We start from the raw sequence: 22,915 nt of genomic DNA on the forward strand, positions 1-22,915 counted from the left end.
CCAAATTATCATTTCTTACTACAAAATAATAGGGAGCAAAACATGTTTTCCTCTGTCCTAAAATAGAAGGAAAAGAGAGTCACCTCTCAGAAACACTGCTTATATACATCGAACAGTTACAATGCACACACTAAATGCTCTCAGTCAATGGCTGAAAAATTACACTGAAGTGTAAACTTAGGTTTTTTGACAGCTAGAAGTATAATCTTCACTAATCAAGAGAATAATCTTGTAGTATAAAAAGGTATATATTTACAGATAGTATTTTAATGGCCTAAAGGCTGTCACTTTACATCAACAGCATCATACCATTCCTTCAGACTGCCTGCAGCAGCTGTTTTTTCCATATCTCTAAAATAATTGAAGAAAACTTCACTTCAGACCTTAAAGTAAAAGGCGTGTGAAGAATTCTGTGCATTTGATCCATTTCACACAAAGACATAAGCCAGAGGACAGCCCGGGGTTGGGATGCACCAAATCATATGAATATTATAAGATGGACACCAGGGACTGCCCTGCATGGACTCAGCAAGATGTGACAGTTCCAGTACTGATCTGCTGGTGATCCCAGACTTTTTCTGGCATTTCTGCTTCCACTTCCTACACCCTCCCCATATTCAGCATCACAGTCAATTGTGTACCTTCATTAAAAATCAAAGATGATACAGAGTGTGCTTTAGTAAGTGTAGGATCCAGAGCCTTCCAACACCATTCTTCATTTTACATAAAAGGAATGGAAGAATTCCCTGCAAATTCCCTCTCACTGGGCACTGCCAAGTTATTCTGCTCAGAAGTTGAATGATATTCTACATACAAAGAGGGAAGAAAAGAGGTGAGCAATCAGCAGGATGCAGCATTTATCCTTCTCTGTAGGGCTTAGGCAGAGAGTATGAAAACACTTGGAGAACAGGAACAAAGAAAACAACTCCTGCTATCTCCACTTGGTCAGGACAGATTATAAAATTATGGTGATGGATGGAGGGAGAGTAAATTACAAAAGGAAGGGAGAGTGACCCAAGCTGGTGGAAAAAAGTTACAATTTAAATAAAAGTGGAATGAGGAAAACATTAAGAATGAAGACAGAATTAAGAAGGTAATAGGGGAGGAGAAAAAGCCCTGAACTTGACTGAAGAGCCTCTCACATCCTAGGATGCCAGGTTGGAAGGGACCTGAAGGATCATCAGGTCCAACCTTCTAGGTACTACTACAGTTTATATGAGGTGGCTCAGCACTCTGCCAAGCTGAGACTTAAAACTGTCCAGTGTGGGGGAATCTACCACTTCCCTTGGGAGGCTATTTCAATGTTTCACTGTCCTCATGGGGAATAATTTACCTCCTTAAATATTAATCAGATATTAACAGAAATTGATGTCCAAAGAAAAAATGATAAAAGGAGAAGCTAAGTGTAGGTCTTGCTGTAAAGCATTGTATGTTTGGACTGAAAATGCTTGGTTCAAACACAAACTCCTGAGGATTATTATCCTGTGTTAAAAAAGAAAATTCTACAAGTATTGCTCCAAAAAGAGGAAAAAAAATTCTGATTTTTGTCCTTGCTATATTGTAATAAGATTAACAAAAACTCTTTGCTAGGTTTTAAGGCCCAGTGTATATTTCACCTAAATTTCTGAAGCAGACCCATCAGAATGAAAAGTAACTCTAAGCAATACAGGAGCTACATACACATTTTTCTAATTATATGCATTAATCATTCAAGAAATAGATAACAAATGAGTTTAGAACTGATAGAAGACTCAGTGCAACTTCTAACCAAAGGTAAAGAATAAAATATTTTGCAGTAAGAATAAAAACCACTGTCCTTACAAGGTTTAAATACTTGCAAAAAATACACAATCCACCTTGATAAACGAGTATTTCAAAAGACTAATTGAAAGGGTTTATTTTCGTGACAATGGATTTGAAGATATTTAAACTTAAATTATTAAAACCATAGGAAGATACAAGTAATTCAACCAAGAAGATGCAAAGTAATTTTACAACCTTATTCGTAACATTTCTTTGGTTTGTTACTTACTGTCCCAAAGACTGGGAGTGAAAAATTTGAAGTTTACCAACTGCAAAAATGATGGGAAATAACAAGGAGCATAAAAATGAAATTACAAAACAATACAGATAAGAATATGAGCATTTTTTCTGAGTATTTAGATTCTTTTCAAAAAGAAAATAATCCAAGTTTTTCTAAATAGAAGAAACAAGCACTTTATGTTCCTGATATTTTTGTCCATTTCTTCATAAAGTAAAACGGGGAAAAATCAGCCTTGTTTTTTTGAGTCAATGCATTTTCTCATGGCTGTGTTTTTGGAGTCACTAAGGCAACAAGCATTCTGAATTTGCTGCTGTTGTTACATACCCTGTACTGCTTTTTGACAGTTGCATGTCTTGCAATTGATGAGTTTTTCTTTGAACTTAATATTCAGACTGAGATTTGAGACACTGAAGTATCTCACTATAACTAAGTTTATCAATTGCATTATTTAAGACTGCAGCACAGCTCTCCCAAAGAAGGGACCTGTGTAGGTAGCCTGTGACCAAACAGAAACATTTCTTTTTTTCACAGTTTCATCTCTTTAAGCTGAAAATGCTGTCATCTAGCTGTAATGGTCATCTGAAGGAGATAAATCAAGTAACCTAGGATACAGCCAGCAGTAGGAATCCTAGGTTGATATATTATAGCAAATAATGGTTTATAGTTAGTGATAAAAGGACCTTTACAACACCATAGCTGGGTTGTAAGAACCAGTACACACAACAACCTACTTAATCTAGAATATTTTTCCACTGAGATAGTGATTGCTTTTTCTTCAATTCTATTTTTCTTTCTTGCAGTTTTTTTTCCTACAAAAACTGATTAAACAGCTGGGAACTACACAAAGAAAAGACTATTTAGAGCTGGGAAAGGATAACACCCTAGTGAGGTCAGGTTTTAACATCAGAACTATGTTCAGAGCATATGAAAATTATATTAAAACATGCCACAAAAATGAGTTAAACGAGCTGGGTCAATGCTACATCCACCTGTACAACTCAGAACCAACTATTTTATATTTCCTTCTTTTCAGTGCTACTGGATTCTTAGCTAAAATAGATTCACTGGAGATACTGCTAGAACTCAGTGACCCACCTTAAAGAAAGCAGCAATTCTTATATTCTTTGACCTGTACACAGTGTTTAAAAAGAAAAACAGGCCAAAAATATCTCGAATTGTGTATAAATGGAGAGTAAAAACAGGGCCCTCTGAGTCCTGAAAGCACTTACCGCTGGCATTCCCCAGCGTGCAGGATTAGGTCTTCGTTGTTCCTGGCACTGATGGTCAACTCGTGCTCTGTGGAATTGAAGACATCAAGAAGGAGGTGGCACTGCCGGGTGCTGTTCAGATGGGGGGAAAAAATAACATCACAGCTTCAATAACACACCACAGAATTATGAGACACAGGTCAGAATTAGTATTTATACATAAATATATACATATAAGAACACTGACATGCGTTTTATACCCAACTCCAATTATAACATCTTACTCCTTTGCTAGAAATAATTTTTCTTAACTGGGTATTATTATTTTTTAATCAAACCAGACAAAAGCCTATATCCTGCAGAGAAGTTGCATGACAATTATGACGTGCACAACATTAAGCCCCACAGCATTTGTTCAGCTGTAGATATTCTTACTCTGCAGTTTTCAGATCCACTTCTATGGGAAAAGCCACAGATGTTTTCCAGTTCCTTGAGTGTCCACATGAAACAGTTTTATTATTTCAAACTACATTGACATTATCTTTTTAAGAAACAAATTTAAAAGTAAAAATTTAAATCCTTGCCCAGTGTCAAGGAGCAATTCTATTTACTATGATAGCTGGTTTGTCTACAGACCAAAGCAAGCTGGCAACTGAAGTACTTCTTCAGTAGACCAGCTACTCTGAGAGAGACAACTCTGCCCCTTCTGCAAGAAAGGCAAATACAGGCAGCTTCATAGAAAACTTTGTATTTGTCAGTTATTGTCCTTCAAATCCAGATTTCATAGAATCACAGAATGGTTTGAGTTGAAAGGGACCGTAAAGGTCACCTAGTTCCAACCCCCCTGCATGGGCAGGGACTCCTCCCACTAGACCAGGTTGCTCCAAGCCCCATCCAACCTGGACCTGAACACTTCCAGGGCTTCCAAAACATCCCTGGGCAACCTGTGCCACTGTCTCACCACCCTCATACTAAAGAACTTCTTCCTAATGTCTAACCTCAATCTCCTGTCTTCCAGTTTTAATCCATTATCCCTTGTCCTCTCACTACAAGCCCTTGTCAAAAGCCCCTCCCCAGCTTTCCTGGAGCCCCTTCAGGCACTGGAAGGCCACTATGAGGTCTCCAGTTTTCCCAGAAGCACCAAATTTCCCCAGAAGCAATTAGTATCATTATATCCTCCACACTTCTGGTAAATATATAAGCCTTAGGAAATAATACTGACAAAGCTACAGAGAGGAAATGTTCTTGTATATTTTTATTCTTCTTTATAAACTTTTCTTCCTTGTGAAACCAATCACAAATAGTAGCAATCAGTGAAAGTTATAATAAAATACACATGGATAAATGTCAGAACCAGCTATCAAATTGCCAAACACAGCCATACAGCTGCAATAATGCATCAGACTACTCTGAAATTCAAAATTTCCTAAGAAGTCACTTAACAACAGAGAAATATCCCAGTCTTAAGCATTATTACAATTTAACTTTATCTATAAACAACTGTGAAGTTTAAATCCACGTATAATAAAATTAGGTGACTTGTCATTGTGAATGACTGTGTAAAGTAGTATATGCATCACACACAGATTATGGACCATCTCATTCCATATAATTGCCATCAGAATCGATAAGAAGGGAAAAAAAAATTGGTATTTGATGTCATAAGTAGAACCCATCAGCAGCATTAATTAGAGAGAGTTCACATGAAATCAGAAGCTCCCTGAAAGGGAAGAGAGAGGACTGTCTTGGTAAGGTGAGAACCATCAGAGCCATCCTTGGAACATGCATATTCAAACTAAGTAAGAGACAGTAACAGACAACCAAGAGACAACCAATTATATTTATCCTATTGTGTAATAATTGGCAATTAAACTCAAACACCAGCTATTCCAAAGGCATTTATACTCAAGAGGTGCAAGAATTTAACAACTGCTCTTCTACTTCAGGAAGAGGTGCACGATGCAACTCTCCTCTGAAAACCATGAGATACCTTTTGCAGAGGATATACAGGAGGAACTGAGTTGCTGCCTTGCAAACCCTTGAGATGGAAATGCTCTTATGACTGGCACAGGAGGTTAAAGTTTGTGTCACAAAAGTGATAGCAATGTCACATGCCATCATGTACAAAGTGAGCACCAAGCACCGTCTGGGGACAGTAGCACGTCTCTTAGTAAAAATATAACCAACAGTGGGGGTGAGGGTTATACATACACACACACACACACACTAATTTTTCTATTTTTTTAAAGTGTGTTTGCTCTCTTTGGGTAAAACTTCAATTAATACTGAATATAGAGAAGAATGCTTGGAGGTAGCTAAGTGGCTGAAGCAAAGCTGTCAAAACTCAAGCTTTTAAAAGAACCAAGGAGTCACAGCTCTTCTTCAAACCTCCCTTCTTGAAGAGCTCCCAAGAAAAAAACTGGAAGGGCAGTATTTCAGTCGGTAGGTATCCTGTAACCAGTAAGGAATGGGAAAGAGAGAAGAATAAAAAAGCCTGGTTTCCATCTCATCGTTGGGAGAGTGGGACAAGACCTGTAAAGACACAAACTTCTGCCACTTCAGTAGCCACGAAGTTATGGTCTGCAAGAAAGACCTTCAGTGCAGACTCTGTTTACAAAATTCAACAGTGAGGGAATTTTTTATTTATCCCGTGGCAAAACCAAACATTTGCCTGAAATAACACTCAAGCCTTTTGCAACATCTTTTGGCAGCAGAACCAAAGTTTTGTAAATAACACAATTCATGCCCTAAATCTAAAGGACCTACACAAGCAGCAGCTCTTCAGGACTAAACACCATCACTAACACTAAAAACTCCCAAATATAAACTCCTGGACTATGCAGTGAAAAGTATTCATCATAATGACAATTATTCTGCCCTCTTTGAATGCTAAACAAAATAGACATGCAGGGGAAATAGTTCTGTCCTTGTAAGTTTTAAGTTAATTCTCCAGGGAAATCTTTTAATTAATAAAAATCAGAGTTACAGAATTACTATAGTACTTTCAAAAATTTGAATAAGAGAAAAAAAAAATTCAAAAAGAATAAGATAAAGGTATAAAAAGATTAAAGGTAACATTAAGAATGTAGAAAGAGCAAATATGGGACAGTATCAAAGAGACTATTAGAAGAATTAAAACCAAACACATATAATGGTTTCAAAAATACTTTAATTAAAACAGCAAGTTTCAAATACTGGAAGCTGTATCCAAGTAAGGAAGTTATCATCTGGGTAAAACTGAAAGTTCCAGGAAAACAAAGAATTAGCAAAGAAGTCAAATGATCTATTTATATCATGCATCTATTTATAACTTGCATCAGGAATAGTGTGACCAGCAGGACCAGGGAGGTGACCCTGCTCCTCTACTCAGCCTTGCTGAGGCTGCACCTCGAGCACTGGGTGCAGTTTTGGGCACTGCAGGATAGGAGGAACATTGAGGTGCTGAAGAGGGTGCAGAGAAGGGCAACGAGGCTGATCAGGGTCTGGAGAACAGGTCTTATGAGGAGAGGCTGAGGGAGCTGGGGCTGTTCAGCCTGGAGAAGAGGAGGCTGAGGGGAGACCTCACTGCTCTCTACAACTACCTGAAAGGAGGTTGTAGTGAGGTGGGTGTTGGCCTCTTCTCCCTGGTGACCAGTGATAGGACAAGAGGAAATGAGGTCAAGATGCACCACGCGAGGGTCAGATTGGATATTAGGAAAAACTCCTTTGCAAAAAGAGTGGTGAGGCATCGGAAAAGGCTGCCCAGGGAGGTGGTAGAGGCACCATCCCTGGAGGTGTTCAAAGAACAGGCAGACATGGTGCTTTGTGAGATGGTTTAGTGGTCATGGGGGTGTAGGGCAGACGGTTGGACTCGATGATCTTGAAGGTCCTTTCCAGCCTTAATGATTCCATGATTGTGCCAATTTTCATTACAGCTGAACTCTAAAAAGTCCATTCTTTGCGAGACAGGAGCTAAAGAGCCTATCTCAAAGTGTCAGGAGATGAGATCTGAGAGGCAAATGTGTGATCAAGAAACTCCAGTATCACTGTGCTGAACAACTACATGTCAGTTTAGTCAGCAACCTGCTGCTTATACTAAACTCTGGATAAGGGAAATTTCCAATGTCATAGGGTTCTAAGGATTTTAAGGTAATAGAGGAAATCTTAAGGCCATTAACCTGGTCTCCATACTAGATTTTTCAGGGTTTTTTTAATGTAGGTAAGCTTTTAAGAACTGGAAACACTCAAAATGATAAATGGATCTAAAGATTAAATTATATACCATAATGGCCTCCTGAAACTTTTGGCTGAAAAATACCAGTTATAAGCCACTGATTCCTGGAACTGGGAAACACGATCCCATATTTGCCCAATTTCTTCTTACTTTTCCAAGCTATCTACCACTACCTAATACTTCCACTCCACGTTTAGTGGATTGGTGATGCACGTACAGAGTGACTTACTGGGGAAATAATCCACTTTGAGTGGATTTTGAGTTCTCTAAATCTAGTTATGTAGATGTCAGTTCCCACTCATCCCAGAGAAAGTGGAGAACTCCATCTTTAACATCTCACACTACCAGTGGCTTCCCAGTCCCCTTTTAAGAGGTTTTGGATCATTTTGTTGTTCCTAACTCCTGTTTAAAGTTTGGGTCGAATACATCTAAAGTCAGTCAGTTTGTGCTTGGGTGTTTTGGTTTTGTAGGGTTTTCTGCTCCAGAACTTCTACTGAGATAGCATGAACACACAAAATTAAGCTGTCACCCAGTTTTACTCCATATACTTATGGACATGGACATCCAGGATACAAGCATGTTAGACAGAGCTTCTGATTTCTGCAAAGCCCAAATACCCAACTGTTTATGGATTCCTCTGGAAGATACAGGACAGAAATACAATATTACATCTCAAAAATCTCCACTCCCATGTATTAGAGAATCACAGAATCGTTTGGTTTGGAAGGGGCCTTTACAGGTCATCAAGTCCAACACCTTCAACTAGATCAGCCCATGTTCCTTTCTCTCCCACATACTCTTACCACATTTCTCAACACACATCCCCCCACTGCCCAAACTACCCACAGCTTCTTCACTCATCCATCAACCACAATGGGCAGGGCAATATTTTTGGCTGGCCATGAGCTCATCCATGGCAACTGTTGCAAGGAATAGAGCAGGTAACTGCTGAGCTCAGGCTTCTGCCCTGCCTCACAGGGACATAAATTATATCTCTTCTCTGTCCAGTTACCAATCTGCAGGTATATATTTCATTTTCCTCTGTATAGCTGGCTGAAATGAGTAAAAGTTTACCTAGGGGAGAGGAGGGGAAATTGGTAAAGTGATGCAAACTGATTTAAATTTCATTTACCTGTGAAATAAAATACAAAATTATCCAGAAAAATACAGCAGGCACCACAAACACAACATCTGTCTTTTCTGAACTGAATGATACACAGTTATTGCATTATGTTACATGTCCAACTTGAAGATGAATTAAAAGACTGTATGTAGATGTCAGGATAAAGAACTTTTTTCCATCTGTTTCCATCTACTGTTAATGGAAAGGAAATGAACCTGGGTCAAACAAACAGTTTCAGAGCCTAAGTGGAATAACATTAAAAATCACAACATGCAATTTTTTTCCAGTTCAGTGCTGTTCCTTACTTGTCCATGGTGTTTCTTAGAGAACAACCTACCATCAACTTCATGTTCAATATTTTCTTTCACAAGTAACACAAACCCCCTCTATTTTAGAATGCTGGACATGCAAAAACTAGAATTGCAAAGAAGGTTATTTTCAGTTGGGTGATTTATAATCTGAAGGTCTCAGAATAACATGCAAAAATAAGTCAATACTCACGTCAAACACTAAAAAATAAGAATTCTTAATGTTTTCTTTAAAATTGAGTTAATTCAACAGTGTCTTGAAGATTTATTGTATAAATTAGTTTCTGTTATCCCCTATTGCAGAATTCAGGATATAACACAACAAAAGCCAGTGACATGATGAATCATGCTGCATTTTAAAAATCTTACCATGACAGTTATGATCCCAAAAATAGTCCCAAAACTGGGGCTATGGGAACTTAAGGCAAGAGATAATTACACTGTAATCTAGAAATTTCTTTCAGGGGAGTTGCAATTACTATTCCAATCCACTCAGAAATGACAGCAGATGACATTCTTCAGTAACATTTAACACAGTATTAAACACCAGAAGCAGCTGCCATGCTGTAATGACAGCTCACTCCTGTGAGTAATCTTAGTGCAGTTCTGCTTCTAGCTTAGTTTTAAAGTCAGTTTAACCGTGAAACCACCAGAGGGATCCGGCAAGTTATCTACGTCCTGACTCAGCTCAGTTTGCCCATCAATTGAAATCAAGGGAGTTTTTTCACATCCACACTTTCGTTTGGCTCTTTTGCTTTCTTCCCACAGACACACACAAACGAGCCATCAGAAGGCTGAAGAGAAGCACTGGCAATGATGACAGCCAGTGGTGTGTCAGAGGACAACCCTGTTCTCCAAAATCCACTGACAAACACAAAGAGCAACACAGCAAAACGATGAATCATAGAATCATAAAAGGGTTTGGGTTGGAAGGGACCTTCAAGATCATCCAGTTCCAACCCCCCTGCATGGGCAGGGACACTTCCCACTAGACCAGGTTGATCCAAGCCCCATCCAACCTCGCCTTGAACTAGAACATCTTTGTTGGTGCTACTGTGTTTTCAAAAAGGTTTCTTTATTCAATTTTATTTTTCTTAAACTCTTTAAAAGTTCAGCTTTCAAGACTAACTTCAGATGCTTAACTCAAATTATCCATCCTACTGTGCAAAGGTCTCTTCACATATTCCAAGAACTGTCCTCATCTGACTTCTCCCAGTTGTAAACCTTTTCAATTATGCTAAGTATTCCCAGCACTTCTATAAATATTTGCAGATTTATGTTCTCACGTCTTCATGTGCCAAACTGTACATATTTAACATTTTGATCTCAAAAATCAATGCTCTCAATCTGTAAGCTACTTTTTGCTGCTCTTCCCTGAACCCACTGCACCTTTATACCATTAGCAGAGGTGAAGGTTAGCAAGATGATTTAATTATTGGATGTAACCTCCTACATGTCAAGGGTTCCCACTTGGTAGAATCGATATTGAGCTCAGTGGTGTGTGTATAAATAAATAATATATTCTAAAGAGACATCCAGTCCTGGCAACATTAAAAAAATTGTTATTAAATCCGTTGCTTGGCAGATTTTTCTAATGGTTAATCAGTCTAATTTATCAAAATGAGAGCTATATTTCTAGTTGGATTTTGCCTGCTTTCCATTTTAACTGGCTTCTATTATCATGTTTTTCATTAACAGTGAATTCATAGAATCACAGAATGGTTTGGGTTGGAAGGGACCTTAAAGATCATCTAGTTCCAACTCCCCTGCATGGGCAGGGACACCTCCCACTAGCCCAGGTTGCTCAGAGCACCATCCAACCTGGTCTTGAAGACCTTCAGAGAGGGGGCATCCACAACCTTCCTGGGCAACCTGTTCCAGCATCTCACCACCCTTACAGGAAAGAACTTGTCCTCATGTCCAACTGAAAAAGCTTTTCTCCAGCCTTCAAAGGTTTATGACATTTGAACACTGAAATATTGAGAAAGGCACAACTAGAACCAGCTGCCTGTTGATTCTCATGCTGAATACAGCAAATGCAAACATTTAATTTAAAAATTCAGCTACATAAAACCATGAAGTTTTTCAGAAAATGTAACAAAATCATCTACTAGAGAATGGCCAAAGAAACATGCTGGTTACTCTTTCCCTTGCATGAGGTGTAAATACATCAGGATCAGGATTTCCAGCCCAAACCTGGTTGCTGAAGAGGCTGTGTTGCAATTTTTTTGCTGTGAAAATGTGGCCAACCCTGGTAACAAGAAGGGAAAAGTTATCTCTGATTTCATTACGACCCAAAGGTTCTACCCACCAAACTGAGGATCTCCTGGTAATCCTCATCATAATCAAGATTATTCTTTTGCAAAAACTTTGGTGAAACCAAGTGGCCTGGAATCACACCAGTAGCTTTGGGGCAAAGACCCAATGAGCAATCAATTAGCAGGGTAGGCCTGATTCCAGAAAATATTATTTTACTATATAGATTTATCTGCATTTTATGACAAATAAATAGTTAAGGAAGTGGAGCCCTGAAGACCTTTAAGACTTCATTGAGCTGTGGGACAGACTGGAAGAACTTTTGACATTAACTCATTATCTCTTATACCCTATTTCAGGCCTGCTTCAAATACCAACATTCTTCACTATGTATCATGGGACAATCTTCTCCCTGCAAGAACAAACATTCAGAATCAAGGATTACAGATAACATGATGAGAGGCAAACAATTTTGTAGCACAAGGTGGTTCAGACAGCCTTTTGGGGATGTAAACAGCTGAGTGAGCACAGGTTGACACATCCAGTGTAAAAGAGCCAATTACAGACCCAATTAGAGCTGTTTACCAACAGAACATCATTCCTTCCAACAGCAGAGATGGTACCTGGAGACACAGAGGCAGGCTGAGAGAGTTGGGGCTGTTCAGCCTGGAGAAGAGAAGGCTCCAGGGAGACCTTACAGCACCTTCCAGTGCCTGAAGGGGCTCCAGGAAACCTGAGGAGGGGCTTCTTATAAGGGCTTGGAGTGACAGGATGAGGGGGAATCATAGAATCATTGAATGTGTGGGATTTAACTGGAAGAGGGGAGATTGAGGTTAGACATTAGGAAGGAATCCTTTTCTGTGAGGGTGGTGAGACACTGGCACAGAGAACCTGTGGCTGCCCCATCCCTGGACGTGTTCAAGGCCACTGGATGGGGCTCTGAGCAACCTGGTCTAGAGGGAGGTGTCCCTGCCCATGGCAGGCAGGTTGAAACTAGATGATCTTCAAGGTCCCTTCCAACCCAAACCATTCTGTGAGTCTATGATGATGATTCTATGTGCAAAATGTCAGGAATCAAAGCAAACAAAATGCTTGCTCCCCCTATGCAAACTGGCTTTTCAACAATCCTGCTACTCAACAGTTGCTAGCTGATTTTTAACAAAAGCATATTCCTGTGCAGTCTTTAACAATATGTTCTTGCAATAATTTAATCCTTCATCTACAAGAGTATTTCCTCCTCGATATTTATACCTCAGAAGTACTTATGCCTTAAAAAAATGCCATTCCCTGTCTTTTTTCCTCCCAACAAAGCCAACCAAGCTCATTTATTCATCTTTTAAATGAAAGCTGTTTAAAGGCCACCTCTGAACTGTCAAGAGTTTTAACACATCCTAAATATTTAAAGGTTGTAGAATATTTAACTACTAGCATAAGTGAACTTATTGTAACAAAAAAGTGTTAAGGATTGGTAAATAATAGAATCATATTATTCTATTAACTTAAATCCTTTTTGCAAAAGCTGTTTCACTTAAGCAGTATGTAAAGCAATATAACATCAATAAAAGCATACAGTATAGGAACTGTGTATTTAGCAGCAAATAAAAAAAAAAAGCAAAAAATAATAATTAAAACTGATTGTATTCAGTGGCTGGTGAATTTTAGGTAATCAGATTTTTGTAATTCTGGCATTTGCCCACCATCACGTGTTGCCATGATTTTTATAACTCCCTACAATATGTGAAGCTACTCTGTGGCTTTCAGCAGAAAGCAGCATCAAATGAGAGAACAATTACAATTTATTCTTTCCATTCAAAGGCAACCATTGACACATGCATTTTTGGGTAAGATTCTGTTAGACAAACACAAAACAATGTCATGCACCACACACCACAACAGCAAAGAGAGACAGAAAGAAGTCATCAAATTTTACAATAAACATGAGCTCTCTTGTCACTGGTAAAATACCAATCATTAAAAGACATTTCAACCTCAGAAACTGCCTAATGTACAAGGACATTTTTAATCACAGTCTGTAGTTAAGGGAGGTTAACCTGTTAAATGAAGAATTTTGAAAATTTCTTCACATAATCATTTACCAACATGTTGCTGATGATACTGAAAGCCTCCAGCATGGTCTTTCAGTTATGGTCAATGGAAAGGAGACAATGAGGCAAATGTCCAAGAGTCAAAAGAAGGCTCACCTCGTTGCTGGAAGGGTGCTGACACGTGTAAAGAAGACAGATGGCTCTACTTCTACATAAAGGCCTAGGGAAAGGTTCCTGTAATATCCTTCAACATGTCCTGGTCCACCAGAGTACTTAAAATTCAAAATGGCTTCCAGTGTCTAGAGAAAGAAAAGTAAATTGCTTATTAGCTATGTTTCCTTACTGTGCGTTTCACAAGTTCAATTAAATTGGGCCACAGAAGTGATTTACCAGCAAAGATTCTATGCCCTCAAGAATTTGCTCTCCTAACCCAGCCATTCTGTTATTGGGGAAAAAAAAAAAAAAAAAAAAGGCAATCCAACAAATAATCTTAGGGAAACAGTTGCTTTTTTTACCCAATCCTTTAAAAAAAAACTAAGGAGTACAGAATAAAGTCAGTTGGACTTCCCATTACATTATTCCTTTTCATTTACCACTTGTAACACAGAAAAACAAAGAGGTTACTTTTGCTCAGAAGAGTTTAGGGTTTCTTAAATTATACACTCTTTCAGACTCCTGAAAAATATTCACCACTTCTTTCCCTTTACAATCAAATGGAAAACCTTTAAAGTTTTTGAGTGTGGACAGATAAAGATTACAGAAAACTAAAAGCATCTGGTTTCTGATGTCACCACAAACACACCTGCATCTCCATTAACTAACAGATTAAAACAACACTTGATCGGATCTAGTGCATGAACCTTGTCCTTCTTTGATGTTCATTTTGTAGAACATTATTGGTTATCAAATATTAAAAAGGAGGATGACTCTTTAGCTTTAGTCTAACTCACTCATTACTCCCAGTAGTGCTGAACCTTTACTTCTGTGCTGCAATTTTGGACTCTGTGTATTTTTTCCTTAATAAACAGCATGTAGGAAGCTTCCCAGCACACCAGTCCCCATGTTACCATCAGTGTTCAAGCTCAGAACAAACCTTTGATCCATTCAGAGAGACTACACCCCACCTCTTCTTCCACTACATTCCTGAAACACAATTTGCTGGAAGTGGGGGGAGAATTTGGGAAGTATCGTTGGATTCTTCCTCAGCTCTTATTCTGGCCAACAGGCAGCTGCTATTGCCAAGTCTCAGAGCAAGGACAGAGACAGACTTCTACCCTAACCTGGACATGACCATACTAGCCTGTGTCTAGAAGGACAGCCTTTTCATATAAAGATTAAGAAACAATGCCTGTCTCCTCTCTGTTTATCTTTTAGCTCATTCTTTATTAAAGAAAACAAAAACTAAAACCCACAAACCTCTAATCAACAACTTATCTAGGAAACTAAGTATATTTAACAGATGTCATCAGTCCTCACGTGGTTAAAGGTACTCCCCCTTTCAGCTGAAGATTTATAGAATATTATATGAAACCTGATTTTTTTTTTCGTTAGCTCTAAGGAACAATGTAAGGATTTTCTGACTTACAAAAAAGCTTTATGTTTGATTCTAAGCCTGACTGAAAGAACAGAAACACAGTTACAATAAATTTCTTAAAATAACCACAATCCAGTGATTTAAAGAACACCAAATTCAAGAGTTCAATGCTTTGCTGCATGTGCACACTTCTATATTTTGCCTGTTTCTACTTTGCTTTTAAGCAAAGTGGGTTAACTCCTAATTCAAATTTAGTTTTATTAAAATTCACAAGAGTCATTTTATAATACAAATCAAAACCTTCACTGGACACTCTGGACATACCCATCTACTCAGTTTATGTCAATTCCTAACCTGTTGTTAATGAACTCAAGTTTGTTATGTCAGATGAGCTAATCAATATGAAATACAAAAATAAAAAAAGCACAAGCCCGTTCAAAACACCTCATTCTAATTAACCACCTGGACCATTTATTAAAAAACAGAGCTAGAGTCAACAAGTACAGGGATCTGGTACTGGACTCCTATTTCAGTAACACAGAGCACGTGTTACTGCTGTAAAACAGCACCCAGCTTGGGAAAGTCACTGTGCTACAGACCCATGGCTCATTCTAGACAAGACCGTGGCACAAAAGCTGCTTTATGAAGCCCAGTCCCAAATAATTACAGGTAAACACATAATAAATGTTAGTTTGAAAGGCCACAGAATATTATCAACCCAGATGCAAAATCCTTCGTAACATCCTGTACCAAATGAAAAACCTCCAGAGAAGAATGCTCAAAAATTCAACCATTAAGTGCCATTAATGAGCAGAGGAGTTTAAGGGCTTCACCATAACCTTGGTCCCTGTGGTGGTGAGGAATCCGTCACAGAAAACTTGCTGATGACCTTGCCTGTGTCCCACACCCCATGCTAGAGAGCAGGGAGAAGAAAACCCAATGGTCTTCTGTCCATCTAGAAAACAAGTAGATATCTCTTCTCACCCAAAATGCAAGATCTAACTGGGGACATTTAACACTAAGGACTAAAGATACCTTGAGTATCTCTAAGGATCACAGAACACCCAAACCTACATGCTTCCTCTGGCCACGATACCTTGCAGGGTTCCTAGGAATGTACACACAGGCACAGAGATAAAACATCAGGCAGACCTTATATCAGGAGTGTAGGTGTGTGTGTAGAGGGGGAGCATGACTGAAGGCAATAATTTTTTAGGAGCCTTCAGGTGATCAGATAAAGTTTTATTGCTTAGGGTTCATATCATATGAACAGGATGTAAAGGGAAAAAAAAAAAATCAACCTCCTTTCAACCCCTCTACACACACACGCCTTAGAAAAGACTTCACATACAATATGAAAGATTGATTTTCTACCTCTAGGATAGAAAAAACATCCTTACACTTTCATAAGATTACAAAGCTCCAATTTAAAACAATTTACTACTGTCTCCAACAGCACCTGCAGAGAAGAATGGTCTAAAATCCCACAGCCCCCGACTCAAACAATGTTGTATCCTGACTCAGGCAGCCTTGTCAAACCTAAACAAGTAACAGACTGAGCTGCAGATTCTATTCATCTTTACAAATACCAACAGCATTTATTAGATTTCTCCAAACTGCACCACTGCAGACCAAAAGGGAACAGCAGGGGGTCACTATGAACATCATTTTGCCTGCAGAGGATCCATAAAACAGAAAGGGAAGGAAGGAAGGAGCAGACCAGCCTCTCAGGGCAGGCAGCCAGGAAAAGAAGCCTGTTGTTAACACATCTGGAATTCAGAATATCTACAGACTAGGGTGAGGATTGCTATGCTTTTTTTTTAAGCAGAGCTGCATTATGGAAACTCAATGGTTACAATATGGATAAGCTGTTGAACCTGTTGAAAGATGTTTTTGACTACTTCATTGGTTCTTCCTCCTACTTAGGGACAAAAGAAAACAAAAGTATTTCTGTGTGTAAATTCCAGACTGCGAGACTCCATCAAGAGCATCACACATCAATACCACCCCTTATGCTGACAAATACTTCACAGATAAACTTTCCAAATATTAACATCTTGGTTTCTCTCGTGCATTTTGCCATCAAACATATTTTCTGAATAGAGCAGGCACCAGGGTTTTTTACTAAAACATAATTCTCTCCAGTTTGTTCATGGAAATCCTTCCCCTATTCACTTTGATATTAGAATTAAAAGCAAAATTAGTTAAGAATTGCTATTTGAACACCCCATACCACTAATAGAAAACAAAACATTGGGCATTACAGTTTCCTAACTAAATGGCAACAGTCAGTATCCTCCTGCTAAGCCCTCAGTAGTGACCCTGAACAGTAACACTTCCCATATACTGATTTTAGTTGCCAATTCAAAGAACTACAATTCATAGATCAATTCTTTCTACTGAACTACAAGTGTAGTACAACCTAACCAGAAGTAGAGAGTAAAATCTAAGGAGAATTTCATAAAATCATAGAATAGTTAAGGTTGGAAGGGACCTTAATGACCATCAGGTTCCAGCCTCCCTGCTATGAGCAGGGACACCTCCCACCAGACCAGGCTGCACAAGCCTCATCCAACCTGGCCTTGAACACCTCCAGGGATGGGGCTTCCACAGCCTCCCTGGGCAACCTATTCCAGTGCCTTCCTACCCTCATGGTGAAGAATTTCTTCCTGATGTCTAACCTAAATCTCCCCTCTTCCAGTTTAAAACCATTGTCCTGTTACTGCCCTTTCTGGTGAAAAGCCCCTCCCCAGCTTTCCTGGAGCCCCTTCAGGCACTGGAAGGTGCTCTAAGGTCTCCCTGGAGCCTTCTCTGCTCCAGGCTGAAAAGCCCCAACTCTCTCAGCCTGTCTCCAGAGCATTTCCATTCAATCCTAGAGAATATTGTTATTACACAGAAGCCAGAACATTCCTGATTGAGAACAGCTCTCTCCAAAACAGCCAACGACACAAAAATAATATAAATGAAGAAGGAAAGAGGAATGATGAAGGGGATTTGTTGTCCTAGAGTTAAATATGGTTCTCAATCCTTTCTGAATGCTTGTTCACACATGTAAGGGGTTGACTGACTACCAAGAGTCAATAAGCTCTACCCTGAAAAAGGGTTCAAAATTCTATGTAGCAGAAGATCCCCATTTTAGCAAAAATGATTGGTTTATACCAAAAGCATGCTAAGGTAGCTGTAACATGGGGTTACAAGAACCCACCCACAGAGATGTAATCATGACATGCTGTATGGAAATAAAGATAAACATTCTAAAGAAGAACACCAAGTATTAGCTTAATTTAATATTAGCAACTCTTATCATTAGACTGGCTTTAAGAAAAAAAATCCTCAAGATATGAGGCACACTAAAGGAGACATTGTCTTTGCAAAAACATGGGCATTATTGAACAGACATTAGATAAAATCAACACAGAAACCACCAACGAGAACAAGATATGCAGTCAGTGGAATTAGCACCCAGGAAGCTAAAATTTCCAGTGAAATGTTGTTAATTAAAAAAAAAAAAAAAAATCAATAAAAGTTTAATCTACTTTCCTCCTCAGTAATGAAAAATACTTTTATGCATCTAAATTTTCAGGTTTGTAAAACTTACAAAGCTGGAAACATTTCAGGTCAGAAGATTCTGAGTTTAATTCTTACTAAATTCCACTTTGCCTAGAAGATTTGTTTCTCTTACCTTTATTACTAAGCAATTTCACTAGCAATAACTCTGATTTTATCCCTGTGTGTATCTTGTTAACGGAAGAACCAGAAGATTCTGTTTTACAATATTTCTTCTTTCAGCAGAGCATCACTGCACAGACTGCATTTTGTATTCCAGAAAGCAAAGCAAGATTTCTATCCTCTTTTTTTTTTCCAAACCAGAACATTAAATTCTGAAATATTTATTCTCATTGTCTGCCATAATTAAATTAACCATTCATGCTTTGTAACAAAGGATCACATACACTTTCAGGTTTTTTTCTGAATTCCCTGAGCACAGTAAAAATGACACTAAGCAGAACTCAACATTTAATATTAAATGAAATGTCAGAGTTTAGCTACAGGCAGTTTGCTCCTGAGACTCTGCAGATACTGGCTGCAATAACTGTGAAGAAACATCACAATGTGCCATTGCAGCTTCCCCATTAAGATTTAACTTATTCTAAAAAAACCAAACAAACAACAAAACAAAAAAACACCAAAAAAACCCACAACACACCAGAAAACCCCTCAGCATGAAGACTACACTAAAAATAAAGTCAGAATATAATCCTTCCATTTTAGTTTCTCAACTGCTTCTAGAAAATACCTGCACTACCAATGAATGTAATTTCTCCCGGAATTAGGGTTTGAAATTTTGAAAAAGAACTTATTCTAGGTGTGCAACCTTCAAATACGTTTTTCTTTAATTAAAAAAAAATAAAAATACTTGCCCAACATTAAACATGTTCTATTCCTACATTCAGTCATGCTTCTCTTGCTTCTCAGGCAAACTAGCTCATGAGTGTTCAGCCATTTTAGCCATTCTTTCTGAGATTTAGCCCTTTTTCAAACTGGATACCTTTTCTTTGCTGGTTTGTTGGGTTGTGGGTTTTTTTCCTTAAACATTATAAATCCCCACGTAGAGACCTTCTAACACGTTCCAGTACCAGAAGGGCTACAGGAAAGCTGAGGAGGGATTTTTACAAGTGCAGGGAGTGATAGGACAAGGGAAAATGGTTTTAAATTGGAAGAGGGGAGATTTAGGTTAGACATCAGGAGGAAATTCTTTAGTGTGAGGGTGCTGAGACCCTGGCCCAGGTTGCCCAGGGAAGCTGTGGCTGCCCCATCCCTGGGAGTGTTCAAGGCCAGGTTGGATGGGGCTTGGAGCAACCTGGGCTGGTGGGAGGTGTCCCTGCCCATGCAGGGGGGTTGGAACTGGATGTCTTTAAGGTCCCTTCCAGCCCAAACCATTCTGTGGTTCTATGCAAAGACAAATACTTGTGATTTTTTGCTTCTTTCTCCAGTGACTACAGTCTATGATTCTACAAGATAACCTGACAAAGGATAAAGTCCGTATAAAGTCTATATAAAAAACGGTGCTTAACAGCAATGTTGGAAGAAGTAAGAGGTGCCCTTACGTACAGAAGGTGAATATCCTCCTGCTCACTCAGAAGGATAAGTGAAAAACACACCCCCACCCCCCACCCCACTGAAGAGGAAACACAGAGAAACTGCTGACTAGCTAGAGATTCTGTAATTCTCTTTGGGAGGACAAAAAACTCCAATGGAAAAGGAAAATATCTCCCTCTAAGCGTCTGTAGCATCGTGTTTCTATTACTCCCTGCTGGTGAGAGCTAAGCAAAGCTCAGCATTCCTGAAATCTAAATCCTCTCACAACACATTTTGTGGCTCCTGAGCTACATACACTTCTTGGCATTGACTCTTTGGCCTGGTCTCACTGCAAAACTCAGACCACAGGGACTTGGATGCTGAGATCTTCAAAGCTTCTTCTGTGCAGGAATTCACACCATTCCCTCAAACACTTAGACCTTCCTTTACATGAAATACAGGCATTGAAAGGACATTTGGAAGGAGAAGTATAACATGTTATTTGTGATAAGGAGAGCTTCGAGCCTTCATCCTCACAAGGTTTATTTCAAGCTAAGTATTATTCCAAAGCTGAAAATAAAGTAGTCCTCCCTGATGTCTTCAATATGTGGCAAAAATCTTCAGTTGCCCAAGGAAGGTCCACAGTAAGAAGTGAAGATCAGAAGAGGAACACATGAACAATTATGTGAATGTGATGGGTTTTTTTACCTGTAGGTAACATATTGTGGTTCAGAAAAATAATTATATGATAAATTGATTTTTTTCCATGCAAATAATTGATGGAATAAGTGCACAGTAATATCATGCAGCTTTACAGAAAAAAAACATCTATTCATTGCTCCCTCTCCCATTGAACAATAGTCTTTTCACTTACAGATAACCTGATTTTCTGATAGACAAAATATACTTTAGGTTTTCTGAATTTTTGTAAGTGGCACAACTCTCTTATTTCTTTTTTTAGCTAAAAAACAAATCCTGTTTTTTTAAGGAGAAATTCAATAAGCAAGACAGCAACTATACTTTTTTTTTTCCTGAATGCAAATCATGAAGCAAACCTAAATCTACAGGAATACTTAATGGATCAAGATAGAATTCCTGATTTTACCCAAATAAGAAAAGGAGACTTTCCCAGTAGATATTATTCCTTAAAGAACCAAATAGTGTAGCAATTGGTAGCAAGAGCCCTGATACATGCATTATTAAAAGGATATGCATATGTAATCATCTTGTAGTGCATATGTAATCATCCTCTAGGACTGAACTGCAGCAAGCATTCTCCATACTAATTTTTCTCCACTATATTCTATTAAAAACACACATGGCCACTACAAAAGCCGTGATAAAATTCTTAATAACTGATTAAGCCATGAAATAAATCATGCCACTGCAGTAAGTCAGACCTTTTTATATACAACTACAAACAAAGCCCATATTGTTATTCCTGTTACACTACTTTAACAGTCTAAAGCAAAATTAAACATCCTTTTGAGCACATGTTAATCAGGTGAATTTACACAACCTGTCTATTGAACGAGCTGCCTGTTGTGTTCATGCTCTAGTGCAGTTTTACTCAAACACACTCTGACTTGCAGGACCCATTTTTGCAGTACACTGCTGTTTATCTCCCTCATCCATCTACATTTACGTCTAGTTAAGCCCCTGAACAATGAAACTGCTGCATCCCTTTGTAAAAATAGCACAATGGCAATGACAAGTAGCTGAAGCTAAAGATAGCTCCTGCAGCCACGAGCCAGGAATTAAATACTACATTTTCCCCCTCCCCAGTCCTACAATCAGTAAGCTTCAACAAGGAATCTCTAGTGAATACACACAGGAGCTCAATATATCCCCCTTAAGCTTACAAGGCATATTCTGAATCTGTGCTAGCTAAAAATAGCCCTGTTTATAATGAGAATGGAGATGTGAGCAGAATAATATTAAGTTGAAAGGCAGGCACACTATAGTCATTCTGCATTAACAGATAGGGTGAATCAAAGGTCATTCTGACAAACTGCTGGACAGACAATACTTGGTGCAGCCATCTTTTACTGCAGAGCTCTTCTCTCACATTAAACTGTGCACTTTTTAATTGGCTATTGCAGCCACCATTCACAAGTTCTTTCATGTGCATTTTTTAGCTAGAACACGGAATCACAGAATTATTGAGGCTGGAAAAGACCTCTGAGATCATCAAGTCCAACCTATGGCCTAACACCACATCAGCCAGACCATGGCACTAAGTGCCACCTCCAGCCTTTCTTTGAACACTTCCAGGGATGGTGACTCCACCTCTTCCCTGGGCAGCCCATCCCAAGGTCTGATCACCCTTTCCCTGAGGAAGTGCTTCCTGATATCCAACTTAAACCTCCCCCGGAGCAGCTTCAGGCCATGCCCACTTGTCCTGTCACTAGTTGCTGTTACTTTCAAAAGACAGGAGTATGTAGCATTATTCCTGTGGACTCCCTTCTAGACATCAGCTTCCCTCTGAAAATATAATACATAATTCTTCTTGTAATATTAATCACAGAATTCTGTTTTCTGTAATTAAAGGCAAATTACATCCAGACCTTCAGGGCAGCACCATTGCAACTGAAAGCCCAAGTGGCTGATACATCTCCTTAACTGCCTCAAGGGTTTTACCTCCATCGACTTTGATACCAGCACTGTTCCTCATTCTTGACTGAGATACAGATGAGAGATTAAAAATAATTTAAGTACAAGTAACTTTTATGTGGAACATTCCCATTGAGAATTTTCTGTCTATTGACACGGCAGGATCTCTTGGAATAATGTGTGCTAGGAAATTAGGCAGCCCTGTTTTCTGTTTTTGGAGGACTTGGAGGAATGAAGGTGCAAGTCATCATGCATGTTCTTCAAGTTCATAGAATCACAGAAACACAGAATGTTTAAAGTTGGGAGGGATCTTAAAGATCACCTAGTTCCAAGCCCCTGCCATGAGCAGGGATCCCTACCACTAGACCAGGTTGCACAAACCTCGTCCAACCTGGCCTTAAAAAACTCCAGGGATGGGGCTTCCACAACTTCCCTGGGCAACCTGTGCCAGTGTCTCACCACCCTTATAGTAAAGAATTACTTCCTAATATC

At 38.9% G+C, this 22,915-nt stretch overlaps 1 protein-coding gene across 2 annotated transcripts in view; it reads right to left on the bottom strand.

Moving 5' to 3' along the window:
* Nucleotides 1–22,915, bottom strand: part of TRAPPC9 (trafficking protein particle complex subunit 9) — a 485,651-nt gene that overhangs the window by 316,117 nt on the left and 146,619 nt on the right. For both annotated transcript variants that reach the window (XM_051612453.1, XM_051612451.1), the window contains 2 exons: nt 13,354–13,496; nt 3,274–3,384 (listed from right to left, as the gene is read on the bottom strand). In XM_051612453.1, coding sequence (XP_051468413.1) covers nt 3,274–3,384; nt 13,354–13,496 — 254 coding nt within the window. The remainder of the gene's footprint in view (nt 1–3,273; nt 3,385–13,353; nt 13,497–22,915) is intronic.

This window comes from Apus apus, chromosome 2 (assembly GCF_020740795.1).
Source record: "Apus apus isolate bApuApu2 chromosome 2, bApuApu2.pri.cur, whole genome shotgun sequence".
In the NCBI taxonomy this organism is placed as follows: Eukaryota; Metazoa; Chordata; class Aves; order Apodiformes; family Apodidae; genus Apus; species Apus apus.